At 36.2% G+C, this 25,782-nt stretch overlaps 1 protein-coding gene across 7 annotated transcripts in view; it reads left to right on the forward strand.

The window, feature by feature from the left end:
• The window catches only part of Ppp2r3a (protein phosphatase 2 regulatory subunit B''alpha), a 153,543-nt gene that overhangs the window by 24,955 nt on the left and 102,806 nt on the right, over positions 1-25,782 (forward strand). For all 7 annotated transcript variants that reach the window (XM_074059910.1, XM_074059911.1, XM_074059904.1 and 4 more), the window contains one exon: positions 14,821-17,244. In XM_074059910.1, coding sequence (XP_073916011.1) covers positions 15,250-17,244 — 1,995 coding nt within the window. In that variant the 5' untranslated portion in view covers positions 14,821-15,249. The remainder of the gene's footprint in view (positions 1-14,820; positions 17,245-25,782) is intronic.

Raw genomic sequence — 25,782 nt, forward strand, 5'->3', positions numbered from 1 at the left:
AAGAAATAGCCCCATTCTTTTTTAGTTACTATTTACCTCCTTTTCTTAACAACAACAACAAAAACTTAATGAAAATCTACTCTACTGATACCACATCTTTCATACTAAGTCCCTGAAACTGTGCTTACTAAGGCTCCAGTGACCTTCATATTGGCAAATGCAGTGGGTATTTTTGTTTGTACTTGATGTCTTAGCATGTGATGCTGGTTGGTAGGCATTTTGAAAGTTCCTGTTTAGGCTTTGTAATTCTGCTTTCTCTCAAGTTTCATTCTTACCTTCCTATCTCATTTTCTTTTTAGGCCCCTCTAAGAACTCTATTCCTCGATTAACCCAGAAATGTCAGTGATCCCCAACTGTATCCTCAGCACAGAGCTGTCCTTACTTTACACACACACTGAATAATTGTCAGAGCTGCGTCTTTAACCCAGATCTTCTACTGACTTTACTCACATTTCATCCAGTCATCACTATTTGGATGTTCCACAGGTTCCTCCTCACATACTATATTCAGAATAAAACTCTATCTCTTTTGCAACTACCTCCCTTAGAACAAAACAAACTCTCTCTTGGGAGTAGCAATTCTAGCCTTCCAGTACCCAAGCCAAAAAGCCAAGATTCCTTTCTGATCTTCCCTTCTGTGATTTTGTGGATTCTTCCTCCCTGGCTGTCTAATCATTGCTTTCTCTGTGTTACTACTGCCACCTTCTTGCTTTAGATTCTCACCATTTCTTGTATACATTATTATAGTAGTCTCCTAATTGACTTCATGCCTCTAGTCTCTACAACCTAGCCTCCACTGAGCTGCTGGAATGATCTTTTTAAAACATAAATCTTGCCTTATTCTCAACCTAAAAATCTGTTTTTCCCATAGCTTTCAAAGCAAAGCGTAGACTCCATAACTTAGCATATAAGCCATCTTGTGCTGTAGTCCTGCTGCTCCCTGGTTTCCTCCCCTCTTGCTGAGTCTTCCTTCCTCCAGTGAAACAATTTGTGCTCTGGACCCACTGGACCCTATTTTGCCTCTGGCCCTTTACACATGTTTCCCTATGTCTGGAGTATTATTCCCTTTTCATCTGACTCATTCTCATTGGTTCTTCAAACCTATGTTCTTACATCCCTTTATTTTAGGAACCATTCTTGACTCTTCAGTTGAATTTAGAATGAAGAAAGGACATGAAGAAAGGGGTCACAAATGAACAATGACCAAATGTCTAGATGGTAAATGAAAAGATGTTCAGGCTTACTAGTAATTAAGGAAGTACAGATGAACACAATGTTCCTTCTTTTTTTTTTTAATCAAACATGGATGGTATCACCCTGGGAGAACGTGGTGGGTATAGGCCTCTTCTACACAGACATTGGAAGAATAAAGTTGGAATTTTTCTGGAGAAATAAATTGGCCCTTTATATCTAAGAACCTTTAAAGAAGTATGCATGCACATACACACCTTTTTTGACCTAGCATTTTACTGCTGGAATATATTGTAAGGAAATAACTATGTTCAGTGTATGCATAAGAAAGTTCACCACTTCCTCTTAAAAACAAAAAAATAGTAAATAACCTAAATGTTCAATAGTAACAGATGACTATATAACTGTTTCATCCAAATGATAGAATATTACATATCTGTTATGATCTGGATCTATTTTGATGAAGTATATTCATGAGTTATTGTAGTTTAAAATAAGTTATATACAGTATGGTCCAAGTTTTGTAAGTATATATTTATAGATTTTTATAAGAAGAAATTAGTATATGGTGATATTAACAGTGGTTATTTCTGAATGGTGATATAGGTAATTTAAATGTTTTTTACTTATGTTATCTGACTTTTGTGAAAGGAACATGTATTGATGTGTTAGCAAAATGGAAGCTCCACCCTCCTGCTCTGATATCTGCTGTGTTTGCCTATGTCATTGCCCTTACTAAACAGTGAGCACCTCTAAGGACCATCATCATGGATTACTTAGCATCATTCTCCCAATGCCTGGCTCAGAGTATATGTTTGATAAGTGAATTAGAACATTAACCGCAATAACATTTATTGAGCATTTCCTGTGTCCTAGGCTTTGTTCTATGAGTTTGATACATGTTAATCCTCATGAAATGAATATTTGTATTTTCTGCATTTTACAGTTGGAACAGACTGACAAAATTAAACTGTTCATAAGGCCCACAGTTATAGGCAACCTTATAGACCCGTGCAGCCTGGCTTTCACTTAGACACAAAATAGTGCATGGTTCTGAGTTAAATTGTATCTCTGATTGATTATTCATAGATTCCATGTTTCGAATTCCATCTGGACATCAGTTGGATTATAGTCTGAATCAAAAGGCATACTCTGACACCTATAAGTCTGAACCAAGTACCAGGGAAACAATCTTCATTCGTTTGGCATTTTATAAAAACTCAAATCGTTTAAATTGTAGACTTCTCCTTGATACTTGGGGCCACCCATTGGGCTTTGGCTTTCTGCTGTTTGTGTCTTTTAAAACTTAAACTCAAGGACCTAAATGTTTCTAGTTCAAGTCTTCACCTTTTTTCCTTCTAAGATATTCATGGCAAGTTAGTGCGATTTCATTTTTAAACCCTTCCAACCATCAGTTTTGACACATCCTTTTTTTCTTATGTTTGCTCTTAAAGTGTTACTGAAAGCTGCCTTCCTGTTATCTAGAACTGCTGTAATATGTTAACCAGTAGCTTCGTAAAGCTATTTTAATTAATTAAAGTGAGCAAAGTATTTAAACAAGCACTATTTCTTTTTTAAAAAAAATTTTAATCTTTAATCCTTAATTTTGTTTCAAACATACCAAGTAAAGAGATAAACAGAAATGTAAGATAGTTAAGTTCAAATCATGATTGTTTAGTAAATAAGTTACATTTTGTTTATGATAATTTTAAATCCTACTTTTTATGAAAAGAAGCAGTTACTTTCTATTGACTACTAAGCTCTTACTAGAAATTCTGCCTCCATTTCTCTTTTATTCCCTTATATAAACCTCATAAGTGACTTCAAATTCAGCCCACTTTGAAAATAGTTTTTTAAGGCTTAGTAAGAAAAGACTAATTTCTGTAGCCACTGGCCTATTTCTGGAGCCATTGTTGATTGATAGCTTAAAAAGCTTTTTTATACAGCACTGACATCTTAAAGCTACTGGCCAGTCTGAACTTTCCATCTGGTGAACAAGCACTTTTCAACAAGATATAGGCTGGTCAATAAACACGAGAAGATATTTAATATTGGTAGCCATTAAGGAACATGTAAGTTACTGCCACAATGAAACAATACCACATACCTCTTAGAATGGCTAAAATTGAAAGCACTGACAGTACCAAATCCCCACAAGAATATGCCATCAACTGGGTGCTTCATATATTGCTAGTAGTGATATAAAACAATACTGCCATTCTGGTAAACAGTTTGGTAGTTTCTTATAAAGATACACTGACTATATGACCCAGAAATCATAGCTGTAGATTTTTACTATAGAGGAAACTATACTTACACAAAAACCTATGTACTAATATTGACAGTAGCTTTACCTGTAATTGATAGAAAGGTTGGCAGGGGTAGGTAGAGCGCCAAGCAAGCGTGAGGCTCTGAGTTCAAACCCCAGTACCACCAAAAAGAAAAAAAAACAGTGCTGGGTATATAGCTCAGTGATAAAGTACTTGCCCAGCACATGTGAGGTGCCAAGTTCAATCCTGGCACTGAAAAAAAAGAAAATGGAAATGAGAGAACAAGATGGTGGCTGAGTAACATTTTCCAGCATTTGTCCTCATAGACACACCAAATTGAACAGCTATTCTCAGGAGCAGCACTGTAGACTTGATTATACCAGCATCCCATGAACATGCTTCAGGCGTGAACTATGGATGCCAGAAGGCACGGAATGAGCATGGAGTCTACTGATCAGCCATGGCTGCTGGAATATCTGGACCAGACCAGCAGGCCCTGTTGTGGAGACCTTCTAACGAGGTCCATATCAGGACCATATCAACTGTGGCACAGAAACTCCCTGCGAGTCAAAAGGTAGCACAACATTGCCAGTAGCCATTAGTGCTCCTTAGAACTCTCAGCATGGATCTAAGCAGCATGATCATAGAGACTTAGCAATCCCAGGGTTGGGCACTACAGTCACTGACTTGGGAACTGTGTCAGAAAAGACAAGAACAGTCCATGAGTTGTCAGGGAACTGGGATATGTGGAGGATTCCACAGGTCAACTCAGAAGTGAAACTAGAGTCTGGGAAGTTAGAAGCCAGACCCTGGGAACCAGCATGGGAACTTGCAAACAGCACTTAAAGTCTGCTTTTTTGGACTGGAGATTCAGCTTAGGGCAGTATAGGCTGTAAGTTGCCACTCTTACCACTGAGCTTAATCACCCAACCAGACAGCCCCTATTAATCTAACTGGTTCAGGCTTTAACAAACAAACTACTCTGGGGAGGAAAGGTAGCTACTACCCTACTCTCCAATGAAGAAAATATTGATTGTTTTTGTCTATGTCTTTTGGGGTTTTTGTTTGTTTAGGATATTTATGTTCTCTCTGTCTTCTTTTTTTTGTTCTTTTTCTCCCTTTTTTTACAGTCATTATACATGATCCACAACACCCACCTTTTAATATTCCATTTTTGACCATCTCCTTCCCTCTTATCACCCTCTCTCATTTCTTCTTTCTTTCTGTCCATGATTAAATTAGTTCTCTCTCTTATTTTTTCCTCTCTGTGTTCCCTCACCCATAATCTTTTGTTGTTGTTTTTGGCAGGTTGTTAGATTGTGAGATCACCTTTTTTTCCTCTCCTTTCTTTCTCACTATATCTTTAGCTGGATCTTTTCTATCTATCTCCTTTCTCATTACTGCTCTCTATTTACTTGAGCCATCTTATCTTCCATACTTATTATACCATCCATCTTGTACTAATTGTTAGTATTAGCTCTTCTATCTTCTTTTCATTACTACCCTTATTACCTAATGTCTTTCTAGTTCATGAAATATTATCTTTGCTTCTTTATTCCTCTAAATATACTAGAACAGTGGTGGTGGTTTTTTTCAGTTAAGGATTACTATGTGCTCTTAATGGGTGTGTCTATCAATTGGAATTACCTCTAAAGCTAGTCATCTTCTCCCTGAGTGGAGTAGGGCCTGGACCCAGTGTCTTAAGCACATTTGGTGAATGTTTCACTACTGAGCCATATCCCCCAGTCCAGTGGTGAGAAAATACACCATGACACACTATCACCCAGTCTTGCATAAACATTGTGAATACTTCATCTGACAGGACATAGGAAATTAAAACCTCCAGCCAAAAACTTGGCCTCTGATGCATACATCCCAGCATAGAAACACAAGTAATATGAAAAAATAGAGCAACATGTCTTCTCCAAAAGTCATCAATTTCACAATAAAGGACTTTCAACGATAGTGAACCTAAACAAATGAGAATGATCAATAAAATTAAGGAGGATATATAAAAATACCCGAATGAACTCAAAGAGAATGCAAATAAGCACCTGGATGAAATAAGGAAGACAATGCAGAATATTAATGAGGAATTCAGTAAAGATACAGAAATCCTGAAAAAAGTCAAATTGAAATTTTGGAAATGAAAAGCCTAATAAATTAAAAATTTACTAATAGAATGGAACAATATGAAAAAAAGAATATCAGGATTTAATGAGGAATTAGAATACTGACATAAAGAAAAATTTAAAATTTTTTTAAATTTAGATATGAGTGGAGCATACAAGACATCTGGCACACCCTTAAAAGACCAAACCTTTTTGTAAATGTCACACTGTACCCCCAGTACAACAAAAAATATGGTAAGGAAAAAAAAAGAAGGAATAAGGGGGAAAAAAAAGACCAAACCTTTGAATCATGGGTATAGAAGAGGGAGAAGAGGTAAAGGCATGGGTAACATATCTGATAATAAAATAGCAGAAAATTTCCCCAGTCTTGTGAAAGAGATGTTCATCCAGGTACAGGACCTCAGACAAGATCACAGAAGAACTTTGCATAGCATATCATAGTTAAATCACTAAATATACAAAGAAAGAATATTGAAATCTGTAAGAAATAAGTGAAAAGTCACATATGAAGGCAAACCCTTATGTAAGAATAACAGCATATTTCTTAATAGAAACTCTAAAATCAAGGAGTGCATGGGATGATATATTCCAAGCTCTAGAAAATAACCTAGATTACTGTGTTCGACAAAGCTATCCTTCATAATTGAAGGAGAAATAAAAACCTTCCATCATGAACAAAAACTAAAGGAGTTCATGACCACTAACCCAGCACTGCAGCAAATACTTCAAGTAATCCTATACACACAGCAGAAGAAGCTAAGCACAACCAGGAATTACGGGAAAGAATAAATTCCACTAGACAAATAGAGAAGCAAATGAGCCTTAGGAAAAACCACAAAAAAATAACAAAATGAAAGGAAATACTACATACCTGTCAATAATTACTCTGAATGTTAATGGTCTTAACTCTCCAATCAAAAGAGGTAAACCAGAGTTGGGGGCATGGCTCAAGTGGTAGAGCACTTGCCTAACAAGTGCAAATCCTTGGGTTCAATCCCCAGTACCAGAGAAAAACAAACCTGGTGGGTTGGATTGAAAAATAAGATCTGACCATGACCATTTGCTGCCCATAAGCTACTTGGGAGGTGGAGATCAGGAAGATCACACTTCAAGGCCAGCCTGCACAAAAAGTTCACAAGACCCCATCTCAACAAAAAGCTGAATATGGCAGCATGTGCCTGTTAATCCCACTATATGGGGAGTGTTTTAGGATTGAGGTCCAGGCCAGCCTGGACATAATTGGAAGACCCTCTTTGAAGAATACCTAAAGCAAAAAGACCTGGGGGCATAGCAAAAGTGGTAGAGTACCTGCCTAGTATGTTTGAGGCTCTGAGTTCAAATGTCAATACTGAAAAAAAAAATAGAAAAGAGTAAAAACAAACACCTCACTGGTAAATACAAATATAGGCTTAGAGTGAAATGATAGAAAAAGATTTTCTAAGCAAATGGATCCTCAAAACAAGCAAGAATAAGTATGCTCCTATCTGATAAAACAGACTTCAACCAAAATTAGAGTAAACAAAAAAGATTATTTCATATTAATAAAGGGAATAATCAATCAAGAGGAGATAACAGTTGTAAACATAAAAGCACCAAACATTGGTGCACCAAATTTCAAAAAGACAAAACACTACTGAACATAAAAGCACAGATAGATTCCAACACAATAATAATGGAAGACTTCATTACCCTGCTCTCACCAGTAGATAAGTGATCAAGACAAAAAAATCAACAAAGAAATTTCAGAATTCAGTAACTCCATAAGACCAAATGAACTTTACAGAATATTTCATTCAACAGCTTCACGCATTTCCTCGGCAGCCTTTCAATCTATTTCCAAAATAGATCACATTTTAGGACAGAAAGCAAGTCTTAACAAATACAAGAAAAATTAAATAACTTCATGTATTTTATCAGACCATAATGAAATAAAACTAGAAATCAACAGCAAAAGACACAACAGAAAATATTCAAACAAATGGAGACTGAATGATCAGTAGATCATCAAAGAAATGAGAGGGAAATAAAAAAATTCCTACAACCAATTGGAAATGAAAACATAACTTACCAGAACCTTTGGGACACAGCAAAGGCAGTGCTAAGAGGTAAGTTTGTAGCTATGAGTGACTATATTAAAAAGTCAAAGAGATGTCAGATAAATAGCCTGATAATGCATCTCAAGTTCTTAGAAAAACAAAAACAAATCAAACCCAAATTAGTAAGTAAAGCTTGGAAAAATAAGAATAAACCAATCCCAAATTAGTGGGCAGAAAGAAATGAAAATTAGGACAAAAGATAAAACAAAGAATCAGTGAAACAAAAAGTTGGTTCTTTGAAAAGATAAATATGACTGGTAAAACACTTAGCCAAATTAACCAAAAAAAAGTAGGGAGAAGATCCAAACTAATGAGAGATGAAAAGAGATATCACAACAAATACCAGTGAATTTCAGATGACCATTAGGGAATACTTTGAAAACAAATTCTAATAAATTAGAAAAGCTAGAAGAAATGGATAAATTTCTAAGTGTATATGACCTCCCAAAATTGAGCCAAGAGGATATAAACAGATTTATAGCAAGCAATGATACTGAAGCAGTAATGAAGAGTCCCAGCAAAGAAAAGCCGAAAAACAGATGAAGTCATTGCCAAATTCTACCAGGCCTTTAAAGAAATAGCAGCACCAATGCTCCTCAAAACTATTCCAAAAATAGAAAGGGAAGAAAAGCTAAGAAAAGCTAACAGATTCATTCTATGGAGCCAGTATTACCCTGATACCAAAACTAGATAAGGACACAACAACAACAACAACAAAAAGATTATAGACCAGTTTCCTCATAAATAAAATACTTGCAGAACAAATTCAGCTATACATTAAAGAGATCATACTGCATGATCAAGTTGGTTTCATTCCAGGGATTCAGGATGGCTCAACATACACAATCAGTAAACATAATACAGCACATAAATAATCAAGGACAAAAACCATTTGGTCATCTCAATAAATGAAGAAGAATCCTTTGAAAAAATTGAACATCCATTCATGATAAAAGATCTGAAGAAACATACCTCAACATAATAAAAAGTTATTGGGAAAAACTGAAGCCATTTCTTCTAAAACCATTTCTTCTGGCTGGGCTGGGGCACTGGTGGCTCATGCCTGTAATCCTATCTACTCAGGAAGCAGAGATCAAGAGGATTACAGTTCGAAGCCAGCCCCAGGCAAACAGCTCACAAGACCCTACTTCAAAAATACTCAATACATAAAAAGGGCTGGCGGAGTGGCTCAAGCCTGCCTGCCCAGCAAGCACGAGGCCCTGAGTTCAAACCACGGTAACACACACACACACACACACACACACACACACACACACACACAAAACTAAAGCCATTCTCTCCCCTCCACTCTTAATCAATATACTGCTTGAATTCCTAGCCAGAGCAAGAAGGCAAGAGAAAGAAATTTTAAACAAGAAGAGGTCGAATTATTCCTATTTGCAGATGATTTGATGCTATACTTTAAGGACTCCACTATAAAAAAGTCTTACATCTGATTAACACTTTTGGCAAAGTAGAAGGATACAAAATCAGCATAGGAAAATCAGTAGAAGGCCCCCTCTTGTATATACTTTATGCTGCCATACTAAAATAAATTCTTGCTAAGCCTTAAAAAAAAAAAACAAGGCTGAGAAGGAAATCAGGAAAACAATCCCATCCACACTAGCCTTTTAAAAAAATACCTAGGAGTTAACCTAACTAAGAAACTGAAAGACCTCTACAAAGAAAAATTATAAAATACGGAAGAAAGAAATTAAAGAAGACATTAGAAGATTGGAAGATCTCCCATGCTTGTTGGTCAGTAGAATTAATTTTGTGAAAATGACTCTTACTACTGAAAGCAATCTACAGATTCAGTGCAATTCCCATGAAAATCCCAATATTCTTTATTGGGAAGAATGATTGTAAAATTCATATGGAAACTTAAAAGATTATGAATAACCAAAGTAAACCTGAGCAAAACAAGTGGTAACAGAGATATTACAATACTGCACTTCAGCTCATACTGCAGAGCAAATAGAAACAAAAACAGTGTTGTATTGGCACAAACACATACACATAGACCAATGGAATAGAATAGAAAACCCAGAAATAAACCCACATAGCTACAACCATCTGATTGGCATCTTGAAAGAGGTGCCAAAGACATTCATTGGCGAAAAGACAGCCTCTTCAACAAATGGTGTTGAGAAAACTGGATATCCACATGTAGAAAACTGAAACTAGATCCCAGTCTATCATCCTATACAAAACTCAATTCAAAGTGGAGCACAGATCTGAAACTTTGAGCTACAACAGGAAAATATTTGAAGATACAGGCATAGATAATGCCTTTCTGAATAAGTCTTTCAATTGCCTGGGAAATAACACAAATCGACAAATGAGATTGCATCAAATTAAAGAGTTTTTGCACATCAAAGGAAACAATTACCAGAATGAAGAGAGAACCCTCAGAATGGGAGGAAATCTTGGCAAACTATTCATCAAAGGATTAATATCCAGAATATAGAAAGAGCTCAAACAATTATACATCAAAAGAACAATTAATAAATGAACAAATGAACTGGAGACAGTTTTCAACGAATAAACACAAATGGCCAATAAAATGCATAAAGAAGTGTTTGACATCTGTAGCCGTAAAGGAAATGCAAATCAAAACAACACTGAGGTTCCATCTCATCCCAGTCAGGATGGCAATCATCAAGAAAACAACAACAAATGCTGGTGGGAATACAGAGGGAAGGGAAGAAAAGGACCCCTTATACTCTGTTGATAGGAATGTAAATTAGTGCAACCACTGTGAAAATCAGTATGGAGGTTCCTCAAAAACTAAAAATAGAAATTCCTTATGAACCTGCTGTATCTGTCTTTGGCATGTATCCAAAGAAGTGAAAGTCAACATATAAAAGAGATACCTGCACATCCATGTTTATCTCAGCACTATTTGCAATAGTAAACCCATGGACTCAGTCTAGATGCCCAACAATAGATGAAGAAAATGTGGTGTGTGTATATATATATGCAATAGAATATCATTCAGCCATAAAGAAGAAGGAAATTTTCATTTGTAGGAAAATGGAGGGAGCTGGAGATCATCAGGTTGAACCAGATAAGCCAAGCTCAAAAAACAAAAAATTGCATGTTTTCACAATATGTGGAATCTAGATCTAAAATAATTATAATAGTAACATGAACATAAAAAGGGGACTGATTTGGCAGGGTTTATCAGTGAGAAGAGGGAGGGGAAAAGAGTGGGATGCTGGTGGCTGAACATCGTCGAAGTAGATACACACACACACACACACACACACACACACACACACAAACACGTGAAGATAGCATAATGAAACCCACTAAGTACTGTTTAAAAGGGTTAAGAGTATAATAGAGATGGTGAATTTGGTCAAAGTACATTGTATTTCTATGGAGATAGCACAATGGATCCCCTTTGTACAATTTATGCTAATAAAGATGGAAACAACATAAAAAGCCTTTTTTGGATGAATGGTTACAGGCAGTGGTATATCCATAAAGTGGCATAGTATGCAGCAATGAAAAGTGATGGACTATTGATACGTGTGGTAATGTGAAATATTAAGTGAGAAAAGTCAGTCTCAAAAGGCTGCATACTGTATGTTCCACATAAAATTGATGAAATTATAGCAGCCTTATTAGGGTTAGCATGTGACTACAAAAGGGACATATTAGGGACTTTAGAGGGTATGATGAACAGTCTGCATCCTGATTGTTAAAATATAGGAGGGAGTGAGAGAGGAAAGGAGTATGTGGAAGACTGGTAAAATCCAAGTAAATTTCTGTGGTTAACGGTACTTATATCAGTTTCCTGGTTTTGATCATTGTATTGCAGTAATGTAGGATCTTATCACTGGGGGAAACTGGGGAAAGGGTTCATAGGAACTCCTTTACTAGATTTGCAACTCCTTTGTGAGTCTAAAATGACTTCACATTGCCTGACTTAATGCCTCATGCCTATCATAGCAACTACACAACAGGTATAAATAAGATCACGGTCCAGTCTTGCCTGGGCAAAAAAAAACCATACCCTATTTAAAAAAATGGCTAAAGCAAAGAGATTGGGGATGTGGTTTAAGTGGTAAAGCACCTGCCTAGCAAGAGCAAGGCCCTAAGTTCAAACTTCCATACCAATATAGCATGATTATTTCTTTGTACTTTCTGTCAGATTACTTTATTAAGCATTTGTTTTGGTTATATTCAGGCAGCGAGAAATACTTCCTCCTATCATCTGAAATTTAAGAGAAAAATATTTTATTGTCAGTTTAATAATTTGTGTGACATTTTAATAGGTATCTAGATATTTAAATTTTCTGTCACCACAGTTTTTTTGCCTGTGGACCAGTTTTATCAATCATATTAGAAAATAGTCCAAATATTTTTCATATTCTTATCCTATACTTTTTCAACATTTATCCTTTGTGTTTACCTTCCCTTTAACCTTTTTAAGATTTCTTTAAAAATCTTAGGTTTCTGAAAAGGTGCATAGTTTTTAACAGTTGGTGCTCTTTCTTTCCTGTGTTTGAGAATACACATCTTTTGAAAAGATAATTCTTTCTTATTCTGTATTCTTGTCTTTTGTTCCATAACAATTTTTCCTCTTTGGCTTATTTGTATATTTACTTAAGAATTACTGGGCACTTCCTTTACTATGGAACATCTTTCTTGCTTTGGCTTCATCCATCCTGAGTATAGCTAGTTTTATATAAACCACCATCTGAGATTTAACGACAAGGAAGTGGAGGATGAGATGATAGTTCAAGATCCATTCATGGAGCAACAAAGGTAAGACACTGAAGAACAAAAAGGAAAAGGTGGGACCCACCTGAAGAAAACCACAAAGGGAGAGGTAAAACGATATTAAGAATTCAGATTTATATATTCCTGAGTAGAAAATCTGAATATTACAATGATGGCAGTATTCCTTCAAAATAATTCATAAGTTTATTGCAATTTAATCAAATTCCAGTAGAATTGTTTTCTTGAAGTTGACAGTTCAACAGTTCATCTGGAAGACCATCAAAGAACACTTTGGGGATAAAAAAAAGAATCATAATTAGGGATATGGGGAGCATTGCCATGTAGTACAACTTAACAATAATTACAATTAGTATAGTAACTGGCACAAAGAGTACTTATTCTGGATCAAAAGATACACAGTTATATTCTAACCAGTGTGAGAATACAGCACAAGAAAGGATTATAAATGAATTAATTATGTTAATTGTTTCTGTAAGTCCCTAGCACCTAAATGAGTAAAGGAGAAGAATAGAAAATTTACCAAATAAGCAAAATAAAGTCTTATAGAATTAAAGAAATAAAATTTAAAAGTGGAGTTCTGTTTCTCATAATTAAATGGGTATTTTTATTGTTAAAACACCAGTGCTAGTGATGGTGCAATTAAACTTATGCTTTCCGTCACTGCTGTCTCCGTCTCCTTCCTATGATTGCCTTAATGCACTGTCCTCGATGCATCCGTATTGCACATTCTATCTTTCAGCAAATCATGCTGGTTATACCTTTGAGATATTGCAACTAAGCATCTCCACTGTTGCTATCTTGGTCCAAAATCCCCAGCCTTCTTGCCTGACTCATTGCAGTAGTACTTAACTGTTTCCCTGCTTTTTATCTTGTCTTCTATGTCTTTGAACACAACATCCAGCATTCATCAGTTTAAAACATAAATCTGATTATGATGCTGGATGATTTAAGACTCTCACTTTTCCTTTCGAAACTTACCTCCCACACTGTTCCCTCTTGCTTTCTCTGCTCCAACCACACTAGTTCCTGTCATTCTTCTGGTAAGTCACATATGGTCCCACCTCTGGGCCTTTGCACTTAAGGTTACTCTGCCTAAGAATTTACTGACAATACCTCTATGGGTATTATCAGATCTCTGCTCAGATGTCAGTGAGGTCTTCCCTGGCTTCCCCTTATAAAACAGTACTTTCCCCTCCTTTTCAAACACTTCCCTGCTTTATTTTCCTCCATAACACACATTACCATCTGATAAGTTTTCTGTTTCCTCACATGTTTTTCTTTTTGCAACCAGATTTTCACCTGCGTAAGGACAGGGACTTTATTCACTGCTGTGTCCCTAGCACTTACAAAGAGCCTGCACATAGCAGGCACTCAGTATTTCTAGATTAAATGGGTACTTTGATAGAGCCTTTTAGGAAAGCCTCCACAACATGTTTTAAAAGCCATTTTTTTGAAAAACAAGAGAATGATTAAGTAAGTTTTATTCACTTGCTAGAGAGATAATCTGCCTGGGATAATCTGTCTGGGAGGGTGTGACCAAGAGTAGTAATAAAGGTTGTTTTTCTCTAAATAAGAAGAAAAGAGAACATGATGGGACCATAATTTCCAAGCGTAGAAGAAGTTTCAAAATCACGAACAGGCACTATATGTTGGCAGTCTTTCAGAAGATATGGTTAATGGAAGCAAAAAGTTAGTACAGGGGAATTGTAGAAAGTTTGGGAATAGGTATCTCTAGCAGATGTTGAGGGGCTTAAAAGTGGATCAAAAGAGGTAGACCTTTCATGATCTATGACTGAGAGCAATATTGGAAAGCATTTCCTGAGCTATGAGGGATGACACAGTTGTCTAGATCTAAACTTATTAGTATCATATAAGAGAGCCAGAAGAGAGGGATAAGAAGTATCAGTTGAGAGGTAGATGCAACAAGACAGTTAAGGTGACACTATTTGAGGTGAAAAGTGGAGAGGGGGCAGGCATGGTGGTGTATGCCTGTGATTTCACCTACTTAGGAGATGGAGATAGGGAAGATTTTGGTTTTAGGCATGCCCCGGGCAACAAGCACAAAACCTTATCTGAAAAATAACTAAAGCAAAAAAAGGGCTGAGTGTTTGGAACAAGCATTTACCTAGCAAGCCCAAGGTCCTGAGTTTAAACCCCAGTACTGCAAAAAAAAAAAAAAAAAAAAAAGGAAATTAACAAAAAGGACTAAAGAGTGTGATAAAACGAAAGCTTGTGTTGAGTGAATATCAGCAGTCAGTGATAAGTCGGGGAATAGAGTTTACTGATTAACTGCAGATGGAATGCAGAGAAAGAGGAAATAAAAGTTCTAGTGTTAAGAAAACCTTTTCTTTTCATTATTGTCTTCTTTCGTTATAGGTTTCTCTGTCATTCACAGAAAAATGGATCGTATAAACCTTTGGAGGACTCAATTATCACAATACTTCTATACTACCAACTAAGATTTATGGCAGTTAATTTGTGACAATAAATTTCCACATAGTAGAACTGCCGAAGAACTAAAAGACTGTTCTTTCATAAAAATAAACTCAAATATCACAAAATAAGCACAATTCTTAAATTATTAGACTTGCTTATACAAGCACCCATGTGCAGCAACTACTGTATACTTCTTGTCACCAAACCTCAAATTTAAGTGGTTTCCCTTTGTGGAAAACATCATGACATTTTCAAGAAATCACTGAACATTGTCGTTAAATATATTTTCAGTTAAGTGTCACATAGGAGAATTTTCTTGAAACAAGTTCAAGAAAGTTCCAAGTCCTACCACTAAGTGGATTTGATATTATGGCAGCAGCTTATAGACTTGTGGTTAGTACTGTGAACCACTACAGCAGTGTGGTGATAGACCGGCGTTTTGAGCAGGCTATACATTATTGCACTGGAACCTGCCACACCTTCACACATGGAATTGACTGCATTGTGGTACATCACAGTGTTTGTGCAGACCTCTTGCACATTCCTGTGTCTGAGTTCAAAGATGTGGATCTGAACTGTATTTTTCTACCGCATGAAAACGGACTTTCCTCAGCAGAAAGTGACTATCCCCATCAGGCCCTCATAGGCATACCCAGGGTCAAGAGAGCATCTACATTTCAGAATACATGTAACTTAAAGGACATTGCAGGAGAAGCAATCAGTTTTGCCAGTGGGAAAATAAAAGAATTTTCTCTTGAAAAACTCAAAAACTCTAATCATGCAGCTTACAAAAAGGGAAGGAAAGTTAAGTCTGACTCATTTAATAGGAGGTCAGTTGATTTTGACTTGCTGTGTGGCCATTATAACAGTGATGGGACCTCCCCATCCTTTGGCTTACTCCGGAGTTCCTCAGTGGAGGAAAAATCCTTGTCCCATAGAAACTCCCTTGATACAAACCTGACTTCTATGCTTCTTCAGAACTTCTCTGAAGAAGACCTGGTCACTCAGATTTTGGAAAAACATAAAATAGATCACTTTTCTTCTGGGACAGACATAAAAATGTGCTTGGACATCTTACTGAAATGCTCTGAGGATTTGAAAAAATGTACAGACATTATAAAACAATGCATAAAGAAAAAGTCAGGAGGTAGCATTAATGAAGGAAGTAGTGATGCAATTTCTAGTTCTGAAACTGTCTATATGAATGTAATGACTAGGTTAGCATCCTATCTGAAAAAGTTACCATTTGAATTCATGCAGACTGGGAATAATGAGGCTATAGATTTAACAGAACTGGTCAGTAATATGCCTAGCTTACAGCTGACTCCTTTCTCCCCAATATATGGCACTGAACAGCCTCCTAAATATGAAGATGTTGTCCAGCTCTCGGGTTCTGACTCTGGACAGTTTCAAACTATTGATTTGCAAGATGAAAAATATAATTGCAGAAAAAAGGACTCTGTAAAAGGTACTCCAAAGAGCTCCACAAAGTCTTTATATAGCTTGGAGGTAAGTAATCCAAGAACTGTAAAAGCTGTCCAACTTCAGTCACCATCATTAACCATTAATCCTTTGGAGAATGTTTCTTCTGGTGATTTAATGGAAACTCTTTATATTGAAGAAGAATCAGATGGAAAGAAGGCATTAGTAGACAAAGGACAAAGGGCAGAGAATGGACCCAGTCAGGATATGTTAAAGGTAAATGAACACAGAGCAGAATTTTCAGACCATGATACTAATCTTATGAAATGTCCTGCCTCAGTGCAAAACAAAATTGGTAAGGTATTTGAGAAAGCAGTTGTTCGTCCACCTGAAGAAGACTCTAAGTCACAAGTTCCTAAAGCAGAAGCAAGAGACCAGAGGGATTTTGTGAACTCTAACAGTCAGGAAGAGATTGATAAGTTATTAATGGATTTAGAATCATTTTCTCAGAAGATGGAGACCTCTCTAAAAGAGCCGTTTGCCAAGGGTAAAAACTCCACTTCTCTAAATAGTCACAGTCATTTGACTGGTCAAATCGCTGAAGATCTTGAGGCTAAATCTGAAGTCTCTTCACCAGCAGAAAAAGTCTCGCCTTCTTGTCTAACAAGGATTATTGAAACCAATGGGCATAAAATAGAGGAAGAGGATCGGGCCCTCTTACTGCGAATTCTGGAAAGCATTGAAGACTTTGCTCAAGAGCTAGTTGAATGCAAATCTGGTCGAGGGAGCCTTTCACAAGAAAAGGAAATGATGCAAATTCTACAGGAAACCTTGACAACTTCCAGCCAGGCCAATTTATCAGCCTGTAGAAGTCCTGTTGGTGATAAAGTCAATGATACTACTTCAGTGGTTTTGATTCAACAGACCCCAGAGGTGATAAAGGTAAGAACCAACAATCTTGAGTCCTGAGAAATCTCCAAAAACATGTTTTAATGTTTGTAAAATTTATAAGCAAAATTATTTTCGTTAGCAATTTTTGTTCTGTATTAGGAATGATCTCACTCAGTCCAATCATTGAGAAGCAAAGGCTTTAGAATCAAACAGACTGGCTGCAAATGCCCTTTCCATGCCCTTCATTTTCTTTCTAGTACCATGATCAAAAGAAAGTCACTTAGCCTTAATATCCTTATCTGTGTAGCAGAAATAGTAAGGATCAAGATAACTTAATGTGAAGCATAACTTATGCATTGAATATTAATCCTCATTCTTTCCTGCTAACTAAGAAACCAGTCCTTAATATCTGTGTGACATCTACAAGATGCAGAGTAGGATGCAAAAGAAGAGAGGACACAATTCTTAAAGTGCTTAATAATCTGGTTGGGGAGGCAGACATTCCTGAGCAGTATGTGAACATGTAAACTCTACTGTGAAAGAACTTACTGCTAGTGCAGTAGGCTTTCAAAAACAGTAAGAACCGAAGTACGTGAGATTTGTTTCTCCATGTAAGTGAGAATAAATATCAATCTGCAATCATAGAATTATTTTCAAAAGGATTTGAATCTATCCCTTACTGATAACATTGTTTTTGAATACTCTCGGAAAGTCAGTTATCTGTCCATCTGTGTATACATACCTGTGTCAGTGTAATAAGATTATTCCTTGTTCATTTACAAGTCCATGAGTTAACGAGGGGCTCTTCATTGCCGTATTCAAGCACCTAGACTAATGATGCCTCCATATTCTTACTGTCACCTCATTGTGCCATGTGGGATCTGTAGCCTATGAGTTCACTGAGGAAAGAGAAGAAAGTGATGGTGCTTTTAACTGCCTTTTTACATGACACGCTTAACTTCTGCTCATAGTCTAGTGCTCCCAACCTAAAATCCAGGAAACATGCGGAAGCACATGGACTGTTTAGTAAATGCAATCTCTGCCACATTAGTGTTCATACACATCAATGTATGAATTCACAGATACAAAGCTATTGACAAAAACAAGTTGTAAAATAATGATACGAATTACTTTGAGATACCTACATTTACACAAAAACTATAAAGATATACAGAGATATGCCAAACACAACATTGACTCACCTTGAGGAAGGAAGAAAGATGCAACCAAGAAAAGGTATACAGGGTGTCTTAATAGTTTTAGTAATACTCTCTTCATAATCTGGGTGGCAGATTATTAGGTATTTTGTCATATTATTTATGCCTTTTTTATGTTCTTAAATTTTACATATTTGTTTAAATTGTACCTTAGAGATGGCATGTATGTGTCCAAGTTAAAAATCAAATTACGTTTTATTATAGCTTCATTAAAAATTTCATTTGAAATATTTTTAAGTTATTCAGCAATATGTACCATATGATCCTATTTTTGTAATTATTAACTGAAGAACCATGGTAAAGAAAACAACTGGTCAAATCAGGCATTATCAGCCAAAACAAATAGAACTCTTAAACCTTTTTTTATCTCAAGAGAGCTAATTGTGCAGTGACCTTGAAAACCAGTTATTCATTTTAAGAAAATTTTTTTGGTTGTTCTGTGATTTGAACTTAGGACTTCGCACTTGCTTGGCAGGTGCTCTACCACTTGAATCACTCCATCAGCCCAAAAATCAAGTATTCAGATAGCTTATTACTAGACCTTAATCTCCGTTCCCTCCAACATTTCTAATCCTATTTAGTAAGCATTTAAGCTAAACAGGGACCCATTAATGATTATTGATCCTTCAAATTACAGCCCTTCTAAAAGAGTTCTAGGACCTCTATAATTATATTCCCTTCCTATTAATTTATATTCCACAGCCTCTAGGGGGAAGTATCAGGTATTATCTGCTAATTAGTCTTCTTAGCAATCCCTCAAGAAATTCGTATTGAGTTAGCACATGAGAAAAAAATAATTTCGTATAAGGGAACATGGCTCAGGTAGTAGAGCTCTTGCCCAGCATGCATGAGGCCTTGGGATCAATCCCTTGTACCATAAAATTTCATTCGAGCTGGGCATGGTGGTGCATACCCGTAATTATAACATTCAGGAGGCAGAGACAAAAGGATATAACAAGTTCAAGGCTATTCTGAGCTACACAGCAAGTCAAAGGCCAGCCTGAGCTACATAGCAAAACCCTGTCTCAAAAAACCAAGGGCTGGGGATATAGCTCAGTATTAGAGCACTTGCCTAGCATGTGTGAGGCCCCGGGTTCAGTCCCCAGCATTGCAAAAAATAAAGAAAAAGAAAAAAAAAATATTCATTGTTCAGGGAAAAAAGGTGTATTGTGATCAGATAATAATTTTTATCTGGTACATGTTTTGTGACTGCTGTTTTTTGTTATCAGTGACATTAAAGTTTAAAACAATGCAATATGTACATAAAGGTATTAAATAATGGTTTCACTCATGCTCACTGAGCATTTCTGTAAAATCTGCGGGTGTTAGTTTCACCTCTTTTCATGAGATGTTTATCCATAAGTCCTGTTGTTCCTGGAATCCAAGGTGACTGCAGGAGGGAATGACTCAGAGAAAAAGACAGTTCATAGAAGCAAAGTGCCAAGTTTTTGTTGTTTTTGTTTTTGTAGTATTAAGGTTTGAGCTCAGGGTGTACCCCTTTTAAGCTACTCCATCAGTGCTTTTTTGTGATTGTTATTTTTTTCAAGATAGGGTCTCAGGTACTATTTGCCCAGGCTGGCTTCAAATTACGATCCTCCTCATCTCTGCCTCCTGAGTAGCTAGTAGTATCGGCATGAGCCATAGTCACCTGGCTAAGTCCAGTGTTTTTTATTCTGCTTTTAGCTACCCATTGCACATCTTCAGGCCTAAGTAAAGAGTCAGTACTTTTAGCAAACACAGCTTGGAAGTACCAGTTATATAATATCTCTAGTTAATTTGGGTGATCACTGGGGGAGAAGCTGTGGAAATTAATTACAAAACTGAGCAAAAATACGTGTTTAAAACATTGTACAAGGGAAAGAATGGCAACCTCAAAATGATAATGATATCCTAAGAGCTACCAGTAATTGTCAACTAAGCCCAGCAAAACTTTTAGATGTATTGAATGCCTCCATACCCATTACAACCAGAAGCTCTTATTGTGATACAGCATTTTAAATATTATTCAACCTTTGTCTCCCATTATTTCCTATGAAAAGGGACAGCTGGGCCTCAGATGATGCACCCAATCTTGGGAGTGGGTCTCCAGTGACACCCCCAGTCTAAGTACAGCTACTTATAATGCCATACTGGGCTCTAAATTAGCTTCCCAGTTTTCTACAAGTGTGGATTAAAATCAGAATCTGATTAAAGTACTGTCCTCTGTGATTCTTTTAAATGAGTTACAATATCACAGAATAAGATAAAATTTAATGAGATTTCTACTTGATAAAAGTTGAAAAGGCTAGGCTTGTTGGCTCAAGCCTATTATACTGTCTATTTGTGAGGCTTAGATCAGGCTGATTTGAGGCCAGCCTAGGCAAAAAGTTCACAAGACACCATCTCAACCAATAACTGGGCACAGTGATGCATACTTGTCATCCCAGTTACGGAGGGAGGCGGAAAAATAGGAGGATCATGTCCAGGCCAGCCTCAGCAAAAAGCAAGACCTTATCTCAAAAATAACCAGAGTAAAAGGGGATGGCAGAGTGACTCAAGAAGTAAAGCACCTGCCTAGCAAGTGCAAAGCCCTCAGTTCAAACCCCAGTACCATCCCCCCACCAAAAAAAAAAAGAAAAGAAAAATTATTAATGAAAAGTTGATTTAAAGGGACAGGTAATATGTTTAATTCAGGAAGATGCTTCATGCAAAAAAAATAAAAACAAATAACATTCTTCCTTAATTTAGTTGTCTCTTAAAAAATCTTTTGCTACAAAATGTTTTAATACAGGAATTGGCTAACTTTTTCTGTGAAGGGCCAGATAGTAAATATTTTAGACTTTGTGTGTCACAAGTCATTGTCACATAGTCTTCTTTGTAGTTCTTTTAAAAAAAAATAAAAGTTTTAAAAATGTAAAATTATTCTTAATTCCAAGACTTAGACAAAAAGGCAATGGGCCAGATTTGGCATATGGACTTAGTGTGTCCGCCCTTGTTTAAGCAAACTGAAAAGTATTGCTAATGATATAAAAAGCATTCTTATCACCTACCACTTAGCTTTGTCAAATCTTAATATTTTGCCATATTTGATTCAGATCTTTGCTTTAGTGTTTTCATTATCATCATCACAGTTTTTAAAAATCATTTCAGATATAGGTGAACCTCCCCCCCCAGGAAACACCTCCCTAGATTTCTCCTTTTTCCAGAAGTAACTACTATCCTGAAGTTGGTCTTTATTTCCTCCTGTAAATTTTTATACAGTATTGTTTTGTTTTTGTGGTACTGGGAATGGAACCCAGGATCTTGTACATGATAGGCAAGTGCTATCTATACTGCTGAGCTGTATCCCCAGCCCTTGATTTTTTGAGACAGGATCTTGCTATGTAGCTCAGGCTTGCCTTACTATGTTGCAAGCCCAAGCTGTCCTGGAATTTGCTATCCTCCTATCTCTGCCTCCTTAGTGCTGGGATTACAGCTATGTGCCACCACACTTGGCTCCTGTTTTTATTTTTATGTACAGAAAGTGAATAGAGAGTATTAAGGAATAAAATAGAAGAAGTAGGTTGGGGCAAATTTATGAATGACCTTGTATGCTATACTAAAGTATTTATTTTCTAGGAGAGTAGGAAGCCAAGGAGGTGTTTAAGTAGAAGAGTCCCACAGTATGATTATTTTTCTTCTTTCTTTTTGAGACAGTCTCAAAAATGTGTAGCCTTGGTTAGCCTGGAACTTGTGATCCTCCAGTTTCTGTCTCCCAAGTCCTGGGATTACAGGTACGTGCCACTCTGTACAGCCTATTTTTAAAAGAATAATAAATTTTAAATTAATGCCTTTTTTCTTTTTGTATAGTTTAAAATTGTACAAAACATTGTAATTTATGGGACATGTAGGTTGTACTTTTAAATGACATTGATGATCCCTAATAAAAAAAGATTGACTGGATAATATAGGTCCTTAATTTTTTAATAATTTATTTCAAATAATAATTTCCCAAGAGTAAGCAGTATTTATTGTCCAGATATAAATGTAATTTCCCAAACCTTTTTTGGGAAAGGGAGCCTTTTGCTAGGAGGGTATTGAGAAATTGGATTTTGGTCTGGCTCAGTAATCTGGGGCCATGGGTCAGATCCACCCACTATTGGCAGGACCACAGCCACACCTACTCATTAACATGAATCATGGCTGCAAAGCTGAGTGGTTGCAACAGAGGTCATAAAGCCTAAAGTATTTATTACCCTGTTCATTTACAGAAAACATTTGCCTACTCCTGGTCTAGATAGTATGCCATAGTAGATCACAGAGTGGACATTTGCTAGTGTCCTATCCTGTTGTTGGTTGGTTGTTTCTATCCAGATTTATTTTTTTTTATCATATTATTGTACTGGGCGTACATTGTGACATTTACAAAAGTTCTTATAATATATCATAGTTGAATTCACCCCCTCCATCATTCTCCTTTATACCCACTCCCTCCATCCTGGAGTAGTTTCAACAGATCTCATTTTTCCATTTTCATACATGAGTACATAATTCCACTATACTCACCTTTTCCTTACATCCTTCTCCCTCCCACTGGTACCAACCCCCGGATAGGACCTGTTTTACCTTCCTGTTTATCCTGATAAAAGCATTGGAAATTCTGGAAGCATAATTAAATATTAATAGCAAAATTTTATAATAAACTTTGATTTATAATATTCAAACATTGGACATAAAAATGTAAAAAAAGCTGAGTGCAATGGCATGCACCTTTAGTCCAAGCAACGCTAGAAGCTGAGGCAAGAATAACTTAAAACCCCAGAGTAAATCCTTCATGAAGGATTCTGACCATAACTTTTCTCCCCTCTCCTCCTTAGTTAGGGTTTAGCTCTGACTTTTCTGTATTAACCAGCTTCTTTTTCATCCTAAGTTCCCTTTCCTTTGTGGGAGAACTCTCTCACTGTGTCATTATTTATCTTTGGCTAACAAAAAAATCTTCAGAATATGCTTTTTTTTTCACAAAGCTTCACAAAGAACCTTATAGGTTCTAAATAGCTGAGAAATGCAGCTATATACAAGTGAGGTGAACTAGATAGAATAAGAGAACAGCTTGTAGTAGAGGGAATGGGGGATGTGGCTGAGGTCCTGGAGGGCTTCCCGGTTAAAAATGAGTGAATTACTGAGAACTTATTTCAGTGTGGAGGATAATGAAGTAGTTTTCTGAAAAAACAAGACACTAAAATACTGTACAGATTTGGTAATTAATGTAATAAATGATATCTTAGTAATGTTTTGTTACTCCCAGAAGATGGCATTATAATCTCATTTTTGTCTGCTTTTAGCCTTATGAAACAATAACATGTTAATGGTTATTCACAGGTCAAAATGATTAACACTAACTGCCTGTAAAAGTTACATGCCTTTATTTAATCTTAGTAAAAACAAAGCCAGAAAAATGTCCATTTCTACAGTTGGAATAATGAAGGAGGGGTGGTTTGTTAATGAAGGAGGAGTAACTTAAATTGGAAGAATTTAAACGGGAAGATTTTTTTTAAAAAAAGAACTGTACTGTAATAAGTCTAGTGAAACTTGACAACTTGTAACTGAGGGCAAACATGTCTGGATTAAGAAAATAAATTAAAGTCTTAATATTTTTAAATAGTTTTATTTGAAGATTAAAAGAACAAAATTATTGTTAACATATTACCAAATGTAGACTTCAGGTGGAACTATTTCAGTAATGTGGTAACATTTATAGTTAACACATAAGTTATGCTTATTTCACTGCTGTATCCCAAAACCTAGACCAGTAGCTAGCATTTGCTTAATAGATATTTGTTCACTGTCACTTTTACAGGAACTTTTGTTTGTATATTTCTGTAGTGTTCAGATTTTTCCTTAAAACCAACATCATCATTTTATAAGAAGAAAAAATACTAATTTTCCAAGATACCCAAAGAGATTCCACTATTATAGCCAATTTTGATCCCTAAGAGTAGGCTTTTCCTAATAAGACCATCCTCAGATAAAATTATCTATATAAACTGATCACTTCAAAAGCTTAATTATGCCATACCTTTCAGTCTCTCTACTTAATAAGTTCTGAGAATCAGATACAGATATTTTTGAATCAGAGTCCTACTATTTCCCCTGAAATTATCAGTAAACAGTAACTACTCTAGACTACATCTGAGGGATGGTTCTGTCATCTTTCATAGATCTACTTTTGGAGACCACAGTTAAGGTGTTTGCCCTGGAAGCGCTTTGACATCCAGAAGGCATAGCTCTGTCTTTTGGATGTTATGCAACGTAATGCTCGTATCATCAAGAGACCTTTGATTATCAGTACCAGTTTTCTGTTTTAACACCTATGAATTTAACTCACACTAAAATCACTGAGAAATCATATCCTCTCCTCCTTCCTTCTTCCTCCTTGCTCCTCCTCCTTCCCTTCTTCTTTCCTCCTCCTTTCTCCCCTTCTTCTTTCCTCCTTCTTCCTCTTCCTTCCTCCACCTTCCTCCATCTTCTTCTCCATACATTCATTTAATATGTCAATGAAATGGAAACCCTCCATTCTTTTTAATATATTTATAGACCAGAAATTAATTCTTATACTCTCTAATGAGCAATCTCTAATTGAAGTTATTCCTCAAGGAGAAAGGAAGGAAGAAAAGCAGACTAAAAAAGACTGCAATTTCTAGAAACAAGAAATCCTGGAGAGCTTAGAATTATTAAACCTAATAATTGTATGCTGTTCATTCCATCTCTTTACCCTAGATCCTAGAAGTATATGTAACCCTAGTATGTGGAAAACTGAAAGACATAAATATTAGATTTGGGGGTTCTGTATTATTAGTCATGTAATGTGTTCCTATCAATTAGAGCAATTGAAGCAAATACAAATGTTTATTGGATCACTTCTGTAACACGTGCCTTTTTTGTTGTATCCTGCGAAGTTAAGGCTAGAGGATAGGCTAAGAACAGAGAAACCATAGATAACCACCACTGTCTGGTCTCCTCCTCTACCTCAGTGGTTCATTATTTAAGAGTAACATAACATTAATAACTGAACAAGCCATTAGTCAAACAAATGAAAAAACCCACAAAATTAGAGCATAAAAGAGAAAGATATTGAATTTTAGCATTAAAAGTAATCGACTAATTGGCTTGTAGTCAATTTCCTCTCTTAAAGCCCAGTTTCAGAGATATTTTAAATAAAGTGTATGATTCCAACTTACACTTTTTAATTACTCAGTCAGAGGTATAAGGCGGGGAAGGCTTTTTTTTAATTGAGATGTAACTCGCTTAGTATAAAATTCATCCTTTTAAAGTGCACAATTTAGTTGTTTTTGGTATATTCAACAAGGTTGTGCATCCATTAGCACTGTCTTATTTTGGAACATTTTCATCACCC

The sequence above is a fragment of the Castor canadensis genome, chromosome 17, assembly GCF_047511655.1.
Source record: "Castor canadensis chromosome 17, mCasCan1.hap1v2, whole genome shotgun sequence".
Taxonomy (NCBI): Eukaryota; Metazoa; Chordata; class Mammalia; order Rodentia; family Castoridae; genus Castor; species Castor canadensis.